The sequence below is a fragment of the Bos taurus genome, chromosome 11 (assembly GCF_002263795.3).
Source record: "Bos taurus isolate L1 Dominette 01449 registration number 42190680 breed Hereford chromosome 11, ARS-UCD2.0, whole genome shotgun sequence".
NCBI lineage: Eukaryota > Metazoa > Chordata > Mammalia > Artiodactyla > Bovidae > Bos > Bos taurus.
The window spans coordinates 24,651,592-24,674,847 of NC_037338.1; the positions used below are offsets into that span (position 1 = coordinate 24,651,592).

General features: G+C 35.9%; 1 protein-coding gene across 8 annotated transcripts in view; it reads left to right on the plus strand.

The window, feature by feature from the left end:
• The window catches only part of EML4 (EMAP like 4), a 154,716-nt gene that overhangs the window by 65,167 nt on the left and 66,293 nt on the right, over positions 1-23,256 (plus strand). For all 8 annotated transcript variants that reach the window (XM_059891434.1, XM_024999052.2, XM_024999055.2 and 5 more), the window contains exons 3-6: positions 17,498-17,627; positions 20,492-20,665; positions 22,520-22,648; positions 23,122-23,147. In XM_059891434.1, the coding sequence (XP_059747417.1) occupies positions 17,498-17,627; positions 20,492-20,665; positions 22,520-22,648; positions 23,122-23,147 (459 nt within the window). The remainder of the gene's footprint in view (positions 1-17,497; positions 17,628-20,491; positions 20,666-22,519; positions 22,649-23,121; positions 23,148-23,256) is intronic.

Consider the following 23,256-nt stretch of genomic DNA (forward strand, 5'->3'; position numbering starts at 1 on the left):
CCCTGTCCCTGGGATTCTCCAGGCAAGAACACTGGAGTGGGTTGCCATTTCCTTCTCCAATGCATGAAAGTGAAAGTGAAATCGCTCAGTCCTGTCCGACTCTAGCGACCCCATGGACTGCAGCCCACCAGGTTCCTCTGTCCACGGGATTTTCTAGGCAAAAGTACTGGAGTGGGGTGCCATTGCATTCTCCGACACATGGTATATAGATAGATACATATTGATAGTGTTCATGCTAGTCTTGGCTAGCAATAAAAATTTGGGAATGTTCAGCTTATGGATGAACATTTCTATGTTGAAGTCATAGAAAGAGGATGTAAAAAAGAAAGTAGCTCAGGGTATTTTTTTGGGGAGCTCCAGTATTTTCAGCATAGCAAAGAGAGAGTGATTCATGTTGCCAGCTGCTACAAAGAGGTCAAGTAAAGCAAGGATTGAGAGGTGACCATTGGATTTGATATTTCTGAGAATGTTAGAAAACCTCTCCAAAAGAAATTTTAATAGAGTGATAGTATTACAAATCTAATTGCACTGTTTGAGAAACAAGAATTGAAGAGAATTGTGGAATCAAGAGCTGCAGCTATAGCCAGCTACTCTTTTCAAAAAAATTTGCCTGAGAAGGGAAGATGGTACTTACTAGAAGGATGCTAAATCAAAGGCCAGTTTTAATTTTAATTTTTTAAGATGTTATAGACTTGAGCAGAAAAATATGTTGAGACCAGAAAGGCAGCAGAGAGGAAGATGATATTGGTGGGGGAGGGGTAGTGGTAATTGTGGCAGGTTTCCTGGGAGTTTGAGAAGGGATGTTAAAGGCAGATGAAGAGCTGTTAGTGTTAGATGGAGTAGAGACTACTGCTGAGATAAACTGGGAAGAGATAAAATTCAGTGGAGATTGATGTATGTTCACAGTTGTCAGTGCTGGAAGTTTCATCCCTTATTACTTTCTCCTCAGGAGATAGTTGCTCAGCTCTGGACTGGAACCCACCAGGCTCCTCTGTCCATGGGGTTTTCCAGGCAAGAATATTGGAGTGGGTTGCCATTTCCTTCTCGTGAAGTCCTTTAAGAAACTAAGACAGCTTCTGGGTGATGGACTGAAAAAAGGGAGTAAATGTTAGGAATGGTTAGAGAGTAGAGAATGGAAGGCTACAGAAAGAAGTGCTCAGGGACCCTGGTGTGAAACTTCAGGGGAGAGGCATTCATTCTGCCTGGTTTTCTGATTTACATTCTTACACGTCCCACCCTCCAGCACTCCGGGGCTTGGTGTTAATAGTAGAGAGTTAGATAGCATGCCATTAATACATTTGTCTTACTAACCACCATTAGATAAATATGTCAGTGGTGTGGGATAAGGGGCCCATGTTTGACAAAAGACTTGATTGAAGCCACTCTGGTTGTTAGAAGTGGGTTTTTTATTTTTTGAGAACCACGTTTGAGGACTGTCAAGATCATGCCAGGGGAAAAAATTTATTTGGTTATAAATTGATTTTTGTAAGAGGATTCTGGAATATTAATTTACAGGAAAGGTAAAACTGTGCATAATGAGAGAAGAACAAGTTTCTCTGCTATACTGGATATGTGTATCCTCAGCTTCTGGCTCTGTATTAAATCCTGTAAGAGAAAGTGACATAGTATTTGGTCATTACCCACAGCATTTTTAAAAACTTATTTTATATAGTTTGTATTAGCCTACAATCTTTAAAAAATTTTATTATGCTAAAACAATAATAGATTTTAATCTTGTTTTGAGGAAAAATTAAAAGTGTTTTCTCCCATTATTGATTTACTAAGGTATTTTAGTAAAGAAAAATTTATAGAGAAATTTAAAGACTGTTCTTTTTTTAATTTGGCGTGTAGATGATACTTTATATGATACATAAGTTATTTAGCATCTACTTATTTCAGTTTCATGAAATACAAATACAATAGCTGTAGTCCCTATCCCCAGGAATATATTTTTGTAAACTGTCTTTTTTTAACTGTCCTTCATTATTTCTTTATATCTAAAGTGAGTTTAGGATCAGCTTTGTTACAGGCTCTTCAGTGGAGATTTATCCAGTTCTGGAACCATCTGCAGTTTCTACATTGGAACTTTTCCTTCCACATAGTACTGATTATTAATTCTTATTAATAACTATTAGTTAGATAATAAGTTCCTTTCCATTAATTCTATGTCTTAAGTTTACTTTGACTGCCATTCTTATAATATGCTGATATGGTTCACTTTTTGAAATGGGGTCCACTAGTGAATATTCTTTAAGTTACTTTGTTACCTTAGACACAGACTTTGAATTGCTGGCTGTAAAATAGATTGATGGGGGAGGATTGATTATATAATAATTTGGGGAAATACTAATTAAGAAATGAGCATAATTAAGAATTTATTACTGTTTCCCATTAGTGAAAAAATTTGCCTGACCATTTGTTTTCTAATATTGATACTAAAACATCAAGAGAAATACATAAAGTTTTGTTAATTTTATTTGCAATTCTGAGCAACTTTATCTTGAAATTTATATGTATTATAGTATAGAAAGTAATTGACAAATGTTAAGTGAATTTTGCTGTTGTCATTTGTATATAACCTTAAAAAGATCAACTATCAGTTTTGACATAAAACAATTAATATATTAATGCTATAAATATTTGGAATAAACACTTAAAGTGTTTTCTAACAAATGCAAAAAAGTTTTAGAAAAAATTTTGAAAAAGCAGTGAAATTATTTTGCAGGGATTTCGTATTTTTTCTTTCAATTTAAAAGTAAATGATTTGAAATTAATGTTATATGTGAATTATACCTCAATTTAAAAAAAATAGTGAAATCATTCCTGATACTATAGTACAGCTTTACACATGAAATTTTTTAGTCCCTTGCAAAATGAGGATTTGTAGTATTCACTTTCACACAAATTACTGCAGGGCAGTAATCATTACCATCTTCTTAAGATATTTAGAACTTCTAGAGGACTTTTCTTTAGAGGTAAGAGTAAACTGCAAGAGATAAGTAGGTAATAAGATTTTATGAAGTTATGATCAGAAGTATAGGTCAACTTCCTTATTATTGAAGACAGCTATTACATGCTTTTGCTAGATGGTGGTGATATGGAAACATGACTTGGCTGCAGGTATGGCTAAAACTAAATGTGTATGCTAATGGTTTAATGACATTGTCTGCCACTTCATAGTAGTATTGCCATTCAGTTAATGCCAGAATCAGAAACACACCTAACTGGTCATTTTAGTCTTTTTAGTCCTGTTCTTTTAGTTTGTCCTCTCCACTATGCCAGCAGTATTAAAAGCTAAACCTCATTTTTTCTTTAACATATTATGTCAGACACTTAACTGAGGTAGAAAGTTTTCCCAATAGTTTTTAAAGTGGCCAGTCATTTAAATTTCTCATATACCTTCTCTTCTGTTGGAGAATTCTTTCCTTTTGACGACATATGTTCATAATATATACACCAGTTGCAACTGAATCCTTGCCAAAAAAAAAAAAAAATTACCTGTACTTTGGAGCAAAAGGGAAGGCCCAGGGAACACTCTGGCAGTTTTAACTGCCAGGAAGACAAATTATGTCACAGCTGGTGCCTGGGAAACCCATTAAGACCTCTTGGGGTGACCAAATGAATGTAATTTGAGAATATAGCCCAGTGGCAATATGTGAAGACAAGCTGTTAGTACACAATGGTATAGAAGCTCATGAGTCAAATTATCTAAAGGTGGGAAACCTTCATTTTAAACCAGGAAACTGCTGGTAAATCAGAAAAATCAAGCATTATGACTGCTGCTTGAGAAATGAGAGAACGCAGAGGCAAAATTGAAATTTAGAGGATGTCAGTTTTCTAAAAAAAGCATTCCTAATTATGCAGAATCTAGGATAGTATACAGGCACAGATCTGTATCATTTGGCTTTTACTGTAAATAACATTTGGGAGAAGACAGAGATGGTTACGAGTTTGCTGATAATGTTGTTAATAAGTAAATTCCTTTAATCAGGTTAGGAGGAGTGAATTTCCTTGGTGGGGCCCTTGAGCTAAAATGATTCAAAATTGTGGTAGGGGATGGGAGAGTATCTTATTTTGACAACACATCAAAGACTTCTAAGCTGCTCTTTGTATGTGAAAATAAATGAGTGGATATTGCCTCAGACAAGGCAGCAATTACCATTTACAGAACTCCATTTCTCCATGAGAGTCAAATACTCTTTGGTCATTTCTACTCAGAACACCCTTTAAAAAATTAATGGCCAAGAGTTAAGACTAAAGTACACCTTCCTGTGAGACAAGAGAAAAGGAGAAAAGTACAGATAAAATTCCAAATGGAAGAGATAAAATTTGTTAAAGTACATGTAGTCCTCAATCTTTTTAAAGAATGAAGCAAAGTTTAATTAACCAGTTGAAAAAGGTGGCAGGGAGCTTGAAAATGTGAAGAGAGTGGAAGAGGTGAGCGTGAACTAAAAGTTTCATCATAGACCGTCTTTACCCTTCTCCTCATCAAAAATTTTCTCATCCTTTAGGGCCTCAAATGAATTCCTGAAAATGATCTGTTTTGGTCTCTTTTTGGAGTTGTTTAAAATTTTATTATGTGGTTCTGTTGGTGTATATATATACTTGTTGCTCCTGCGAGATTATAAACTATTTGGAGGCAGGGACAGTTTCTTACATAACTAGGCTAGGGGTGACTCAATAAATGCTTGTTAAAATAAATGCAGGAAGAAGAAAGCTATAGAGTAGGAAGTTATTTTATAAGTTAGTCTTTGGATGGAGGGATTGGGATAGATGCAAGAATAAGAGGATGTTACAGATGAGGGTAGCAAGATGCATTTCAGATTTGCAACACTTACAACAGTCCCTAGTTATAAGTTTACTGTGTGAGTGTAGCGTTCAGTGAAATTCATTAGTATTTAGGAACTGGTAGGCTAAAACCTCAGACAGATCATCTGCTTAGGTTTGTATCAAGAAATATAAACAATGATGATTAGCATCCTTATGTCACAATAAAGTAAAATAAAGTATAAAATTTATTCATTGTCCTTCAACCCTGGCCTTATGATGGTTAAAACTGAAATTGTAATTAAAACTGAATTAGTACCTTCTTGGTTTACAGGCTTTTAGCCTAATTTCTCTTATTTGAACTGGATTTCTGCTCAGAAATAGGACTACTTTTGTACCTTTGGTTACTAGAGGTCACTGTTGCTTCCAGTCTTCCAGTCTTGCAGGCTAATCTTTGAGAGGCTTGTGGCTCAGACTTTATAATGTCCAGGCCTTGGGGGAAGGGGGTGGTGTGTGTGTGTATATATATATATATATTTTTTTTTTAAACATACGTGTGTGTGTGTGTAGCTGATGATGCATTTTAGTCATACATTTGTGTAACTGAAATCATTTTTATACTCCTTTCTTCCAGTTAGGTTCCTAATATTCTAAATTTTAAAGAATACATTTTAGACTTCTCAGGCAAAAAACAAGCCTCCACTCACAGTTCTTTTTGTTTTTTGCCTCTGCTTTACATAACTCATTGCTTCTACTATGGGAGATCATTCACTCTTTTATCCAAATACTGAGGATTCCTGGCATTAAGAGTTACTTGGAATTAAACTGTAGGATGGACAGTGACCACAAAAATCTTTTGGTCTCTTCTTGCTACTTAATGTAAGTGTCTGGGGACCTTGATGATTTAGTACTATTCTCTGCTTAGAATTTTCTTTTCCCCTACTCCCGTCTGGTGAATTCCTATCTGTTATCCTGACATAGCTGAAAATGTCACTCTCCATAAAATAGAGTTACTTCTTTCCACTTATTACCTAACCATTACTTCTCCCTGGACTCATATCTTGATTTCATTCTCTAATATAATCTTGAGCAAGTTAATAATGTCTCTAGGCCTCGGTTATTTCATCAACAAAACTTGAATGATAATAGTATATCCTTTTTAGGATTATAGTGAAGATTAAAGGACATAATAATTATAAAACACTTAGGATAACAATATTTAGCAAGTGCTTGATAATTAATATTAATACTCTTCTATACCATTTACTGTATTGTATCTCTTTCCTTCATCTTTTCAATGCACCAATCACTATTTTAGGTGCTGGAGACTGAAGAAATAAAAAAGGCACTGACTTCGCTTCCACGGGGCCTTAGGTAAAGTGAGAAGATAGCTAAGTCAATAATTATGAAAACTATACAATAATTGATATTAAAAAGGTAAATTTAGGGTATTGTTGGGAGCACCTGATGCTGAGGCTGAAACTCCTTTGGCTACCTCATGTGAAGAGTTGACTCACTGGAAAAGACCCTGATGCTGGGAGGGATTGGGGGCAGGAGGAGAAGGGGACGACAGAGGATGAGATGGCTGGATGGCATCACTGACTCGATGGACGTGAGTCTGAGTGAACTCCAGGAGTTGATGATGGACAGGGAGGCCTGGTGTGCTGCGATGCATGGGGTGGCAAAGAGTCGGACACGACTGAGCTGACTGAACTGGGAGCACCTAACTGAAACTGGAGTCGAAGATTCCTTGCAGAAGGTGACATCAGCATTCATCTTCCTTTATGAGCCTAACATCCACCTACTGGTACCAGTTCCCAAATTGTTAATCTATATTCTAGACTTGAGCAGTTAAGAATTACTAGATTGTTCTGCTTCTATGTCCCTCAGAATTCATAAATGTAAAATGTCCCCAAGCTGAAATCATTATCTTTTAAGACCTAAATATTTCTTACAACTTCCTTTTCCTTTCCATTTATGCTGCTGCTGCTGCGTTGCTTCAGTCGTGTCCAACTCTGTGCGACCCCAGAGACGGCAGCCCACCAGGCTCCCCCGTCCCTGGGATTCTCCAGGCAAGAACACTGGAGTGGGTTGCCATTTCCTTCTCCAATGCATGAAAGTGAAAAGTGAAAGTGAAGTCGCTCAGTCGTGTCAGACCCTCAGCGACCCCATGGACTGCAGCCTACCAGGCTCCTCCATCCATGGGATTTTCCAGGCAAGAGTACTGGAGTGGGGTGCCATTGCCTTCTCCATTTACCTGGCTACCTCTTACTTATTCTTTAAGGCTGTTCTGCATTTTTTCTAGGAAGCCCTTCTTGGGCTCTTTGTCTCTAATCATCCTTACAGAATTGTGTGTCTTTTCTCTGTACTTGTATGATACTCTGTTCATTTCATTTTGTTGCTGTACTTACTTTATGTTTTCAGTGCTAGTGTGATTTTCTTGCAAGATTTTAATTCCCTGATGCTCGTGGCTCCCTTATATTCTCTTGTAAACACAAAGCTAGGATAATAATAGTCCTTGAGTAAATATTTAATGGGTAAATGGATAATGAATATATGTTAATGTAGGCAAGCAGAGGTGACTAGTGTATTACAGAGAGAAGGACCATCCAGGAGCAAAGTGCAGAGGAGTAAAAAGTACTTAGTTTGAAAGTTTAAAATAAACAGAAGTATGAGGTGTGAAAGTTGGGAGTGTCAAAAATGAGCTTCAACTGGTGAAGAGAGCCCATAGTGAAAGATTTTCTTATGCCTTGCTAAGGAATTTAGTTTTTATCCTGAGGACACTGGAGAGCCGTTAAAGGATTTTAAATTAAGTAACGACAGGTAGATTTACACTAATCCATTAATTCTAAGATGGCTGTGTTTCTTGCGTTTTAACATCTCTGGAATTGCAGTGTATCTTACTGTTGATTGTGTCTTACAGTTCTTATAAGCAACACTTCTTTCTGGTGCTGTTCATGATAATGGTATATATTACAGTTGATGGCATGTTCAATTCAAAGACACATAGCATGTTTTAGAAAGATTTCTGACACAGTGTACAGGATGTTTTAAGAACAAGGTCATAACAGTGCCAGAAGGGAGAATAGAGATAAACTAATCATAATCCAGAAGAGAAGTTTGAGGCAGTACTGGTGAAGAATGCATTCATTTAGTCGCTTAGATAGTAAGTGTTCTCTAGGATTCAAGCAGAATGCTAAGCATGGTGATACAGATAAGAATCATACAACAAGTAAGAGTTCCAGCTAGAGTTACAGGTTGTTATAAATGGTTTAAGTAAAAATGGATCATAGACCTCAGTGTGAGGACTAAAGCCATTAAAACTTCCATTAAAAAAATACAGAGTAGGAGCAAATCTTAGTGTCCTTGGTTTGGCAAAGATGTCTTTTCGTTTGGCAAAGATATCTTAAATAGGACACAGTGAGTGCAAATAATAGAAAACTCAGTTATTTGAACTTCATTAGAGTTTTTAATGTTTTTAGACTTTGGCTCAGACCATGAACTCCTTATTGCCAAATTCAGACTTAAATTGAAGAAAGTAGGGAAAACCACTAGACCATTCAGGTATAACCTAAATCAAATCCTTTATGATTATACAGTGGAAGTGAGAAATAGATTTAAGGGCCTAGATCTGATAGAGTACCTGATGAAATATGGAATGAGGTTCGTGACATTGTACAGGAGACAGGGATCAAGACCATCCCCATGGAAAAGAAATGCAAAAAAGCAAAATGGCTGTCTGGGGAGGCCTTACACATAGCTGTGAAAAGAAGAGAAGTGAAAAGCAAAGGAGAAAAGGAAAGATATAAACATCTGAATGCAGGGTTCCAAAGAATAGCAAGAAGAGATAAGAAAGCCTTCTTCAGCGATCAATGCAAAGAAATAGAGGAAAACAACAGAATGGGAAAGACTAGGGATCTCTTCAAGAAAATCAGAGATACCAAAGGAACATTTCATGCAAAGATGGGCTCGATAAAGGACAGAAATGGTATGGACCTAACGGAAGCAGAAGATATTAAGAAGAGATGGCAAGAATACACAGAAGAACGGTACAAAAAAGATCTTCACGACCCAGATAATCACGATGGTGTGATCACTGACCTAGAGCCAGACATCCTGGAATGTGAAGTCAAGTGGGCCTTAGAAAGCATCACTATGAACAAAGCTAGTGGAGGTGATAGAATTCCATCCTGGAAGATGATGCTGTGAAAGTGCTGCACTCAATATGCCAGCAAATGTGGAAAACTCAGCAGTGGCCACAGGACTGGAAAAGGTCAGTTTTCATTCCAATCCCAAAGAAAGGCAATGCCAAAGAATGCTCAAACTACCACACAATTGCACTCATGTCACACGCTAGTAAAGTAATGCTCAAAATTCTCCAAGCCAGGCTTCAGCAATATGTGAACCGTGAACTTCCTGATGTTCAAGCTGGTTTTAGAAAAGGCAGAAGAACCAGAGATCAAATTGCCAACATCTGCTGGATCATCGAAAAAGCAAAAGAGTTCCAGAAACACATCTGTTTCTGCTTTATTGACTATGCCAAAGCCTTTGACTGTGTGGATCACAATCAACTGTGGGAAATTCTGAAAGAGATGGGAATACCAGACCACCTGACCTGCCTCTTGAGAAATTTGTATGCAGGTCAGGAAGCAACAGTTAGAACTGGACATGGAACAACAGACTGGTTCCAAATAGGAAAAGGAGTACGTCAAGGCTGTATATTGTCACCGTGTTTATTTAACTTCTATGCAGAGTACATCATGAGAAACGCTGGACTGGAAGAAACACAAGCTGGAATCAAGATTGCCAGGAGAAATCTCAATAACCTCAGATATGCAGATGACACCACCCTTATGGCAGAAAGTGAAGAGGAACTAAAAAGCCTCTTGATGAAAGTGAAAGTGGAGAGTGAAAAAGTTGGCTTAAAGCTCAACATTCAGGAAACGAAGATCATGGCATCTGGTCCCATCACTTCATGGGAAATAGATGGGGAAACAGTGGAAACAGTGTCAGACTTCATTTTTCTGGGCTCCAAAATCACTGCAGATGGTGACTGCAGCCATGAAATTAAAAGATGCTTACTCCTTGGAAGGAAAGTTATGACCAACCTAGATAGCATATTCAAAAGCAGAGACATTACTTTGCCAACAAAGGTTTGTCTAGTCAAGGCTATGGTTTTTCCTGTGGTCATGTATGGATGTGAGAGTTGGACTGTGAAGAAGGCTGAGCACTGAAGAATTGATGCTTTTGAACTGTGGTTTTGTAGAGGACTCTTGAGAGTCCCTTGGACTGCAAGGAGATCCAGCCGGTCCATTCTGAAGGAGATCAGCCCTGGGATTTCTTTGGAAGGACTGATGCTGAAGCTGAAATTCCAGTACTTTGGCCACCTCATGCGAAGAGTTGACTCATTGGAAAAGACTCTGATGCTGGGAGGGATTAGGGGCAAGAGGAGAAGGGGACGACAGAGGATGAGATGGTTGGATGGCATCACTGACTCGATGGACGTGAGTCTGAGTGAACTCCAGGAGTTGGTGATGGACAGGGAGGCCTGGCGTGCTGTGATTCATGGGTCGCAAAGAGTTGGACACGACTGAGCGACTGATCTGATCTGATCTGAGAGTTTTTAAGTCTCTTCTTCCAAAGACTGTCTTGAAAATAAATGTATCTACCTTTGAGAAATGAAAGCATGTGTCCACTCAAAGACTTGTACAGTTTTGTTCATTTTAGCTTTATTTGTAATATAGAAAACTGGAAACAATCCAAATGCCAACAAGTAAATGAATAAGTGAATTAAAACCTTGTGATATCCGTATGATGGGATAGTATTGAACTATAGAAAAGACTAATCTGCTGATACACTTACCAACTCAGATGAACCTCAAAATAATAATGCTGAATTTTAAAAGGCAGGCAAAAGAGATATACACTGTATTATTCCATTTATATAAAATTCTAGAAAATGCAGACTATGGTGATAGGAAGTAGATCAGTGGTTGCCTGTGGACAAGAGTGAGGGAGAGAGCAATGAGTCACAGAGGGACAGAAGGACACTTTAGAGAATGATGGCCACATTCATTATCCTGATTGTTATGATTGTTTCACAGGGACATAGGTATGAAAAACTTAGTATTAATAAATTGTACCCTTTATGTGGGCTTCCCTCGTAGCTCAGTTAGTAAAGAATCTGCCTGCAATGCAGGAGATCTGGGTTTGATTCCTGGGTTGGAAAGATGCCCTGTAGAAGGAAATGGCAATCCACTCCAGTATTCTTGCCTAGAAGATCCCATGGACAGAGGAGCCTGACAGGCTACACACTTTATGTATAACTTATTGCATGCCAATTTTCTCTGAACAGAACTGGAGGGAAATTTTTTTTTTTTTTAAGAATGATAGATGCCACAGAGCTCTTAGTCACCTATTCATTGCCATTGAACGTTGGCAGTAAGGATGTGGAGGAATCGAAACTGATGTCTTATTTTCTGGTTTGTATAGTGAATGGCTGTTAATGTCTTTCACCATGAATAAGATGTATCACAGAGTCCTGGTTTTTAATTGTTTTTTGTTTGGTGCACATAAGTTCATGAGGAGGTATTCAATAGCAGTTAGATGTAAAAAATTGTAAAAAGGGTTTGATGGTGTCAAGATAACTGAAGGTCAAAATATAAAATCTGAGCAAGAAAAGAATATCCAGCAAATGAGAGTGAGAAGAAATCAGATCTAAGAAGAAATTCAGGCAAGGGCAGTGTCCTAGAAGCTAAGGACGTGTCATTGCCTAAATACTATTCTTTCCTGAAAGATTAACAGTAGTATTAGATGCTGAAGAAAAGTTAAGCAAGATAACGACTGAAAAATCTTCATTGAATTTAGTGAAAAAGAAGTCACGGGTGATCTTCTCAAGAAAAGTTTCTGTAAAGTGGTTAGATGATAACTAGGTTGTAGAGGCTGAGATGAAGATTGGAAAGTGTAGACTACTGGCTGTTTTCCAAATATTAAACTTGGAATGGAGGTGGGTGGGTGCATGTGTCAGGGTTGGGATAATTAGGGGAAATGCAGAATCAAGAGTTGTTTTGAGTATACAGTCATCCATTAGTATTCTTAGGAGATTCGTTCCAGGACACCTGAGGGGAATGCTCAAAATGCAAAGACACTTAAGTCCCTAATAAAATGGCATAGTACAGTTGGCCCACGGACTTGAGTGCCTGTGGATTTTCATATCTGTGGGAGAGGGAGGATGTCCCAGAACCAGTCTCCCATGGATGCCAAAGGACAGCTGGATGTATTTATGAATTATACATACCAAGTTATATATGTATACTTTGAACAATGCTAATAAAGTTGTTGGTGTTTAGCAAGTGGAATATATACAGTTATTAAATTCTAAATGAGTTACAGAGGACTTAACTACTCTTCGTGCCAATTGTGACCATAATCAGACTAAAACTAAAGAGAGTATCCCATTTATACTAACTGGGAGAATGTGTTTGTTTTTCTTTTGGAGATAATTGCTAGCTTAGTGTGTATGAAATACTAAGTCTTCTTTCTCCTTGAGGTAAAAGAACATGAAGTAGCTTTTCTCTGTTTACATATTTGTATGAGAAGTTCTAAAATAATTGAAAACAAAATTCAGGGGGCTTCCCTGGCGGTCCAGTGGTTAAGACTTATGACACAGGGGATATGGGTTCAATCTCTGGTTGGGGAGATAAAAATCTCACATGCCTTGGGGTCAAAAAAAAAAAAAACCCAAAAAACATAAAACAGAAGCAATATTTAACAAATTCAATAGACTTAAAGACAAAATTTAAAAATAAGTGTTGATTAGTGGCCTGTCTCACTGCTGCACTCCAGTTTTTCAGAAAGAGAACATTAATGTATAATTCCTTCCTGAAAGGTTTAATATCACGTGTATATTGGCAGGATTCTGATAAAGATATTAAAAATATAATAAAATGATTTGTACTTCTGTCTGTGGTGTAGCTCCAAAACTTCTCCAGTGTTTTAAATTTTGTTCTTGTTTACTCATGCTTATACAATCAACCAGATTCAATGAGAGTTCAGGTTAGGCTAAAGATTTGTCATTTTCAACGTAGAGTACTTGATAATTTTCAGTCATATAGTATGTTTTTTGAGACCTACCATCTTATTCATATCAGCATCTTCATTTTTCTATTTTTCATTTATTTTACATAATTAAGATAATAACTAGATAATTACAAAGATATTTCAACTTTTAAAATTGTTATTACTCTGTATACTTTATAACTGACTTAGTACTTGGGTACCTTTATAGTGAATAATAAAAAGGAAGCCATTATATTAACATATATACCTCAAAGTGGCCAATACATCATAATATATCTTGTCTTTTTGAAGTAAGTATCTAGGATGTGACAAGAGAGCCTTCTGATACTGATGAAAACTGTAAGGTATAACACTGCCATCTAATCATGTGGAGATGAATGGTAGTTTGACAAGATACCTTGAAGTATTTGAAGAATTGAATAGTAAACTGGAGGACTTCGAAACATTGATGATATGTTGATTTTTTTTTTTAACATTTTTTTATTGTAAAATACATAGCATAAAATTTACTACTTTAACCATTTTTAGGTATACAGTTCAGTGGCATTAACTACATTCACATTGGTTGTATAACCATCATCACCATCCAACTCTGCTGCTACTAAGTCGCTTCAGTCGTGTCCAACTCTGTACGACCCCATAGATCTCTAGAACTCTCTTATCTTCCCAAACTGAAGCTGTGCATCCATCTACTCCTTTCCTTGTCCCCCACCCCCATTTTTTTTTTTAAGAAACTACCATTTTATTTTCTGTTTGTATGAATTTAACTCCTCCAGGTATCTAGTATAATTGAAATATGACAGTTGCCCGTTTCTTCTTATCTGGTCTATTTCACTTTGAATAATGTCTTCAAGGTTCATCCGTGTTATAACATGTTTTACAATTTCATTTCTTTATTAGGCTAACTAATATCCCATTGTATGTGTGTGTGTGTGTGTGTGTGTGTGTGTGTGTATATATTTGTCATTTGTCATTCATTTGTCAATGGATATTTGGGTCAGTTCAGTTCAGTCACTCAGTCCTGTCTGACTCTTGGTGAACCCATGGCCTCCCTGTCCATCACCAACTCCCATAGTTTACTCAAACTCATGCCCATTGAGTCGGTGATGCCATCCAACCCTCTCATCCTCTGTCATCCCTTTCTCCTCCTGCCTTCAATCTTTCCCAGCATCAGGGTCTTTTCAAATGAGTCAGTTCTGCGCCTCAGGTGGCCAGAGTGTTGGAGTTTCAGCTTCAGCATCAGTCCTTCCAATGAACACCCAGGACTGATTTCCTTTAGGATGGATTGGTTGGATCATGCAGTCCAAGGAACTCTCAAGAGTCTTCTCCAGCACCACAGTTCAAAAGCATTAATTCTTCGGCACTCACCTTTCTTTATAGTCCAACTCTCACATCCATACATGACTACTGGAAAAACCATAGCCTTGACTAGACGAACCTTTGTTGGCAAAGTAATGTCTCTGCTTTTTAATATGCTGTCTAGGTTGGTCATACTTTTCTTCCAAGGAGCAAGCACCTTTTAATTTCATGGCTGCAGTCACCATCTGCAGTGATTTTGGAGCCCCCAAAAATAAAGTCTGCCACTGTTTCCCCATCTATTTGCCATGAAGTGACGGGACCAGATGCCGTAATCTTAGTTTTCAAGTGTTGAGTTATAAGCCAACTTTTTCACTCTCCTCTTTCACTTTCATTAAGAGTCTCTTTACTTCTTCACTTTCTACCATAAGAGTGGTGTCATCTGCATATCTGAGGTTATTGATATTTCTCCCGGCAATCTTGATTCCAGCTTGTGCTTCTTCCAGCCCAGCGTTTCTCATGATATACTCTGCATATAAGTTAAATAAGCAGGGTGACAATATACAGCCTTGACATACTCCTTTTCCTATTTGGAACCAGTCTGATGTTCCATGTCCAGTTCTAACTGTTGCTTCCTGACCTGCATACAGATTTCTCAAGAGGCAGATCAGGTGGTCTGGTATTCCCATCTCTTTCAGAATTTTCCACAGTTTGTTGTGATCCACACAGTCAAAGGCTTTGCATAGTCAATAAAGCAGAAGTAGATGTTTTTCTGGAATTCTCTTGCTTTTTCCATGATCCAGCAGATGTTGGCAATTTGACCTCTGGTTCCTCTGCCTTTTCTAAATACAGCCTGAATATCAGGAAGTTCACGGTTCACGTACTATTGAAGCCTGGCTTGGAGAACTTTGAGCATTACCTTTTGGCTATGTGGATAATTCCTCTATGAATATGGGTATACAGATATCTGCCTGACTTCCTGCTTTCAATTTTTGGGGCAGTATATACCTGGAATTGGAATTGCCAGATCATTTGATCCTTTCATGTTTAATTTTTTGAGAAACAGCCAGTAATGTTTTGTAGACCGGTGGGGTGGGGGGGTGTGTGCATGGTGTGCTGTCTTACATTTCTACATGTAATATAGAGGAATATGTAATATAGGAGGAATACATTGGGGTTTCAGTTTCTACATGTATGTAGAGAGCACTGTGGGCAATTTGCCTCATATATTCTTACTGAAAAATAGTCAAAGATCTTGAATAGATAGTTCTCCAAAGATACACAGAGGGCCAGCAAACCCAGTAAAAGATTCTCAGTATTAGGGAAATGCAAATCAAAACCATGATGAGATAGCACTGAATTCCCAGAGATGGCTATAGCTGAAAAAAAAAAACAAACAAGCCTGAAAATAACAAGTGTTGGCAAGGATGTGAAATTGGAACCCTCATACATTGTTGGTAACATGAAGTGGTGCAGCTGCTGGGTTTGGGGGTTCCTCAATAAGTTAAACGTAATGCAGTTACCCGGCAATCCAACTCCTAGCTATCTACCCGAAATAATTAAAAACATGTTCAAATGAAAACGTGTTTACAGATGTTTAAGGCAGCACTATTTACAGTAGCAAAGAGAGAAAACAACCCAGATGTCCATCAGCAGATGAATGGATAAACAAAATATGGCATAGTTGTAAAACTGAATATTATTCAGCCATAAAAAGAATAAAGAATAAAATACTCTTACGTTGCTGCCATGTGGATGAACCTTGAAAACAATTGTTCTAAGTGCAAGAAACCACACACAAAAAGTACATATTGTATGATTCCATGTATATGAAATACTCAGAATAGCCAAAACTATGGAGGCAATGAAAAGTAATGGTTGGCAAGGGCTGGGAGGATGGGTAGGAGGGAATGGGGGGTGAATGAGTACAGGGTTTCTGTTTGGGGTGATAAAAAGTTCTGGACCTGAGTAGTGGTGGTGGTTGCACAACATTGTGAATATACCAAATGCCACTAAATTGCACATGTTGAAATTGTTCAAATGTACTTTTTATGAGTGTTTTACTACAGTAAAAAAAAAAGGTAACAAGAAGTCACTATTTGGGCAGACCATCACTAGATCTGATGATCAGTGATATTAGCATAGTTTGGGGGTTATTTTACCTTATATGTGAAAATTTTCCTGGGAAGTTTGAAAAATAAATTGTAGTAGGTCTTTTCCTTCCTCTTTTCTGATTCATTCTGTCTGAGGTAGAGAATAGGAATCTCAAAATTAAGGAAGCACTTTATATGATTGACACAAGTGGCTCCCAACAGCGTATTATTGTCAGAAATTTGGTGCTTTACTATCGTACATGTAACATTCTAGGGTGCCAAATATTGTAGGCTCTATACATAAAAGTTTTTGTTTTCTGTGCTTTTATGAAGGAAAAGAAATGAGATTGACCAAATAGAAAAGATTTTCCTGTGTTCATGTGAGAAAACTGAGTCCAAAAATTCAAAATTATTCTCTACTTCCAAATTTTTAAATAAATTTGACCCTTAATAGATGTGTCTCTTATCTTGTGACTGTGTCTTCCTTACCATGCCAGCATATTCATCACACATGTATTCCAGTCCTCCTCCTGTTTGAATGAAGGTAACAGAGGTTATTTCATATATTTATGCTTTATTTATAGGGAACAATATTCTAAGATTCAAGATTTATGATATCTAGGATTTCTAATGAATTAAATTTTGACAGAACCTGAGCTCTTTCTGAAAATTGCTGATATGTGGGGACTTGTGGTTTACTTAAGGCACAGCTTTGAATCGTGTCCTTTAAAACTACTATGTGTGGAAAACAAGCCATTTAGTTAGAGAATGACTCTAGCTGCAATTTAGCAAATTAGCATGTCTTTTTTTTATAGGTCTATTTTAATGAGATTAAATCTTCAGACAATAATATTATGTGCTACATAATGGATTTCTCTGAGACCTTCAGATCTTATTCATTTCCTTTTGAACTATAGACAATACTGGAGATGTATCTAATTAAAGTTGGGTGTACAAGCTAGCAAAGTTCATTATTCTGTGGCGGAAATAACTATTTCATTGTGTTTTTATATAATTTTTCCAAATAATTTATATATCACATAGAGTTGTCTCAGTTTACAGATATTTGTCTTTTTGCACTCATTCCTTTCTTATTTGTATACTTGATGCTTACTGAAAAAGAATAATTTTGTATGTTGCCTATGGCAGGGTGGGCAGTCTGCTTACTATATCTAAACACTAATGGACTGACTTGTAAAGCTCTAATCTTTGAGGAATATTTTGAAATTTGATTTTAAAACTTTTTTCTTAACTGTATCTAGGCCAGCCAGGCCTTCGAGAAGCTATTTCTATGTCCTGTATAACCAACGGGAGTGGTACAAACAGAAAACCAAGTCACACCAGCTCTGTCTCAATCGCAAGAAAAGAAACTCTTTCATCTGCTGCTAAAAGGTATGCATTTGTAAAAAGCTAACATTGCAAAACTATCTGAATGTGATAACTCAGTCTCCTTTTGAAAAGAATATGAAATAAGAGCTGTATGAAATTCAAGTAAGCATGTCTTTTGAATTCTTTGTCTGAATGCAATGATATCCTGCTTGTACTCGCTGAGTTTACATTCATCATACCTATCGAGTTGTGTGGGAAGTTTTTGGTTTTTACTAAAGAAAGCAAGCAGTTTCATTTCCTGGTTTGGTTTTGTTTCTTTTTAATAAGCATCTGTTGATGAGATAAGCATGACTATATTTAATTATATAAGTGAATTTTGCATAGCAAGTGATACATTTGATACAGCATTTTTAAAGGAGAAAAACTCTTTGGTATGTATGTACATTGGTGGGAGATTAGATGCTATAACTTTTATTCTCAATCATAACTATAAAATTGAGGTTTAATTTAAAAATGTATGTGTGTGTGTATTAGGGGGTGGTGGATAGGAAGGCAGTAGAAATATTGCAATATAAAAATTTCAGTGGATATTATAGGTTTACATTCTCTATGTTCTTTTCATGAATTAATTAATTCAGTCTATTCTAATAAAATTGCTTACAGGATCTTAAAACTGTTTTCTTCAAAGAACGATTGAAGAAAAACTTTTAAGTAATAGAATAATATTTAAAATATGCTGATGGAAAAAGGTTGCCTCAATAAGCTAATGCTGAGTTTTTTGTCAGTGTGTTTTCACAGATGTTAACCAGACATTTGACTACAGGAATGGTGAAGAAATGACAGAATCTTTAGGCCTTTTAAAAATCCTGTTCTGTAATTGAGTCATTAAGTCGTCGTTACAGCATCTAGACTTTATCCTCCAAAGCATGCCAAAATTTATTACCTGTGTTCCAGTTTCAGGAGAAAAGGACAAACAACGAAAAAATAAGCATGTGGTGGAAATTTTTAATACAATTTTTAATAATAAACTTCCTTGTTGTATCCAGTGATAGTTTGTATTCAGCCCGTTTTCTTACATAGCTATAGTTATGTGCAGTGGTCAGTATTATGTACAGTAGTGACTTAGTTTAAACCAGATGAGTTTGTTAATTTATGATGCAGGGGCTTTGTGTTTTGTTTTGAAATAGCCCAGAAGGAAAATCTACTGCGTCCATATAAGACTACTGGCCCAATGCTGTGAATTCAGAATAATTTGAAGACCAGTAAGAAAGAAGTAGTTTCTAATTCAGTTTTAAATTTCAAAGTTAGTCTGATATTTTTGAGGTAGAATTAAATTTCTCAGCACATACTGTAAAAATTGAGTATGAACAAGACAATCAAAAGCCAGTCTGAAGTCAGAAGGTATCAGAATGAACTAGATTAAGAAATGTTACTGTCAAAATTATATTTGAACATTATTCATTATTATCATGTGATTACATTGTATTATTTACATTTGTTTAGCATGTTCTTAAACATGCTTTCTTTGTAGATTATGCACCTTATAGTAAATTTTAAAATGTCCTTTGGTTAAAATAGTTGCAATTTTATACCTTTTCAACTCTGGAATCATTGTTTCCATCTGTTTTGTAATATTGTCAAAAGTGTTTGTGCAGTATAAGGATGCTTATCCAAGTGTGATCAGGGATAGCGATGCTTCATTAACCAAGAGTCAGTGTGGAATCATGTGAATTTATAAATAAATATCTGAAATATTTTATTTTAGCTTAAATATGTTCACATGGGCTTCTCTGGTGGCTCAGATGGTAAAGAATTTGTGTGCAATGCAGGAGACCCAGGTTCGATCCCTGAGTTGGGAAGATCCCCTAGAGAAGAGAATGGCTACCCAGGGCTCCAGTATTCTTCCCTGGAGAATTTAATGGACAGAGGAGCCTGGTGGACTACAGTCCATGTGGTCACAAAGAGTCGGACGCAACTGAGCGACTTTCACTATGGTCATTTGTCAATTTTTTAATGAAAGACTGAGTCTCCCCCTTTTTCCTCTCTTAAATATGCATATCTCATTAGACTACTTACTGTCTTGCGTAAAATACACCCATAAATTGTTTTTTATAATTTTTAGTTTCACTTTTTAAGATAGAATAAGAAACTTAAAATTCTTGCAAAATGGTATTACATAGAAACTATCTTTTTTCTGTGATTTTTTTCTTAATCTCTTGTAATTGTTTCACCTACACAAAATTTAGCAGCAGTTCTTTTAGTAACTCATTTTTATTTGGTCTTTGCAAAGCATTTAGCTTAGTTTACATAGAAATTATTCTCTTTTCTATGTACATTTTGTCAGTTTTCTTTGTATTTTATTAACTTAATCATTAAAATAACAAATACAACTGGCATTAAGAAGTTCAGGGGGAAAAAAAAAAGAAGTTCAGGGGAAAAAACACAGTTGACTCTTGGTAAGTGTAAAACTCAACTGGTGAGAGCAGAAGTGTACAAAAGAAATAGGAATTAGAGCATAACCTACAGAATGTGAGCATTTAGTGTTCCTTGGGTGTCAGTGTGCTTAACCAGAGGTAATGGATAGTGTCACTAATGCTCTGATTTGGGTAAACTGAAGTCAGTTAAGAGAGCTTTTACTGTCCCCCCAAATTTGCTAGGATGGCATAAGGCATTAGAGGCCAGTTTGGTCCAAAGGGGCAATCTTCATAGGATATGTTGTCTTAGAATTATAACAGATTCTTTACTGAAGATTTTAAGAGCTTCCAGAATTCTTAAAGAAATATTTTCATTATTGAATGAAAGCAGTGTAAATTGTATTAGCTGTATGATTTAGGATTTTGAATTATATAATAGTAGTAACTTTTTCCATCATTTGATATCTTTTTTGTTTAAATATGTGTTGTTCCATGTTATACTTTATTTTACAGTGGTACAGAAAAAAAGAAAGAAAAACCACAAGGACAGAGAGAGAAAAAAGAGGACTCTCACTCTAATGATCAAAGTCCACAAATTCGAGCATCACCTTCTCCCCAGCCCTCTTCACAGCCTCTCCAAATACACAGGCAAACTCAAGAAAGCAAGAATTCTACTCCCACCAAAAGGTTTTAACTGACCCCAAGTACAGAGTTAGGGAATGGTTGTAATGATCCCTAAATTCTGTGACTTGAGAAAAAGTTGGCTATCCATGGATTCTAAGAGAAAAACTTATTGACTTTTTCCCCTTCACTTCTTTATGGCAGTAATCTGTATTTTAACACATTGGGGAATGATATTTTAAAATTATCATTCAAAATCTATAAGTTAAAACTTGAGGAAAAAGCTAAGTTATAAAGATGAAAGGAAGGCAAAGGTAACCTACTCTAAAACCAAAACATTTTAAAATTACAGAATATTAAAAAAATATATGTAACTGCATAAATTTATAGCCATGGATAAAAAATTGCATGTGTTCTTATGCTCACCATATTTTGGCATCATTACAACCTTCAGCTTGTCAGGGTCCTTCACAACATACGGCTCTTGACTGTGACTGCATCTCAGTTTCAGTTTTGGGTTTTGGGAGGATAAGTTCTTGCTTGAGTAGAGAATTGAATTCATTTCTCCTAATCTTTTCTATGCTAAAGGCTTGCTTGAGGGCTTCTCTCTGTGTCTTAATAATTAATATTTTAAAGTTATGAGAAGGGGAGAAGGGAGAAACCTTCTAACAATGTGTGTGAGCCTAAATTGGGGGTCCAAACTTGCATGCTGGGAGTTCAGCACTACAGCTACCTTGTAATCAAATATTTAGACCAACTTAATGAAATTTGCCTGCTTTAGGGATGTTGATTCAAGCTTTATAATTAGGTATAGATATATTTTATCATCATACTTCCACTTGGAAATCTTAGGAAAATATTAAACCATTCCCAGAACTGGCTAGGATTTTAATAAAAACAAATGACATCCATTCCTAAAAGATTTTTTAATATATTTTTATTTGATTAGCTTACTATTTTGCCTCAAATCTCTAATGGAAAATTTGGGAAAACACAACACCCTTCACTTGATTGATGCATGTTTAACATTTTTAAAATGCTTTGTGTGTCTCACGCAGATTCTTATCCTATCTTAATGGTTTGTAATTCTTCTGCCTGATCTAATGTGGAGTTTTTCTTGGATATAGCTTATTAATGTTTTGCAGCCTTGGATTGTATGTGATTAAAGGTGGCTTTTTTGTAATCAGTCTCTTTAAGGTTCTGATTTGACTTGGCATCTTTGTCCCAGATCTCTTTTTTCAGCTTCTTAAGGTCTCCTGGAAATGTGCTTGCCATTCTAAATTTCTCTTTGAATGTACTATTACAAGATGCATTGAAGACTGGATGAGTTGTAGGGCAGTTAACAGTGCAGCAAAAGATTCATTTATAAATCAAAATATTTCAGTTATAAATATATGGGATTAGTTTTGATAATATCAAAACATTCCTGTATTAAAATGTGTTTATTTCTGATCATGGGTAAAGTTGAGAGATACAAAGAAGAGTTTTGCTTTTAGTCCCACAATTATTTAGAAATTGTCATTTGTACCATATATAATTTAATTACACGAGTACATAAAAAATGAAAATAGCCTTGTCATGATTTTGAATAAGTTTTTTCACAAGTTCACACAATTTCGTAAATTATGAGAGAGAGTAATTATTCAGATTTAAGCACATGAGTGTTCTAAAAATCGAGTACTATTTATTCTAGCCAATCTTTTGAAAAATAGTGATAATTAAAAAACAGACTAGATAATTGCCTTGTTTAACTCCTTCACTCATCCAAGCACCGAACCTTTCAACTAATCACTCTTTGTCTTTTCTGGATTAGCTTTAAGAAAATGTTAATTGCTGCTTATATGTTCTATTCAAATTGTCAATTATATTTCATTGCTATGCATAGAATTTTTCTCTAATAAATTAATATGTTTCTTGCAGCATAAAACGACCATCAACAGCTGAAAAATCACATAATTCATGGGAAAATTCAGACGATAGCCGTAATAAATTATTGAAGGCAGTTTCAACATCAAAATTAATATCAAAAGTTATAAAAAATACAGACAAGTAAGTATTATACTTCTATCTGAAAATTACTAGTTCTTTTACTATCAGGTTTGCATGTACAGTTATATGCCTTGTTTGAATCGTTTTTAAAAATCTGTATTTATAATTTATATCTTTTTTCTTCTAAGTACATTTTTTCTTTTGTGTTCTTTAAAAAAGGCTATGTCTTCCTGTTAATGCTTCTCAACTCATAATAAATCTCAATAATGTCATAAAATTTGAGTATTTTTCATAAATTCTTTCTGTGTTTTACTATTTAAGTGATCCTAATGGAATATTCCTTGTTTTATGACACAGTGTATATTAGTAGTTGAGACCAGAGAGAAACTTTAAAGAATACTGATGCCTGCATTTCACATCTGCAAATTTATTTGGGTTGTAGCCTAGACATTAAAGCTTTTGCAGTTTTCAGGTGATTATAATGGTGAGCCAAATAAGGTTATGAAATAAATATCTTTGAATTCCTTTTGTAGGCATAAAGATGTCATCATCAACCAAGGTAAATTAAAAATCCTTTTAAAAAAATATTTTTTCTAAATCATAAGTTTCCCTCTTGATAAGAATATTGACTTATTTTCATTCAGTGTATTTTATTTATTAGCTCACAA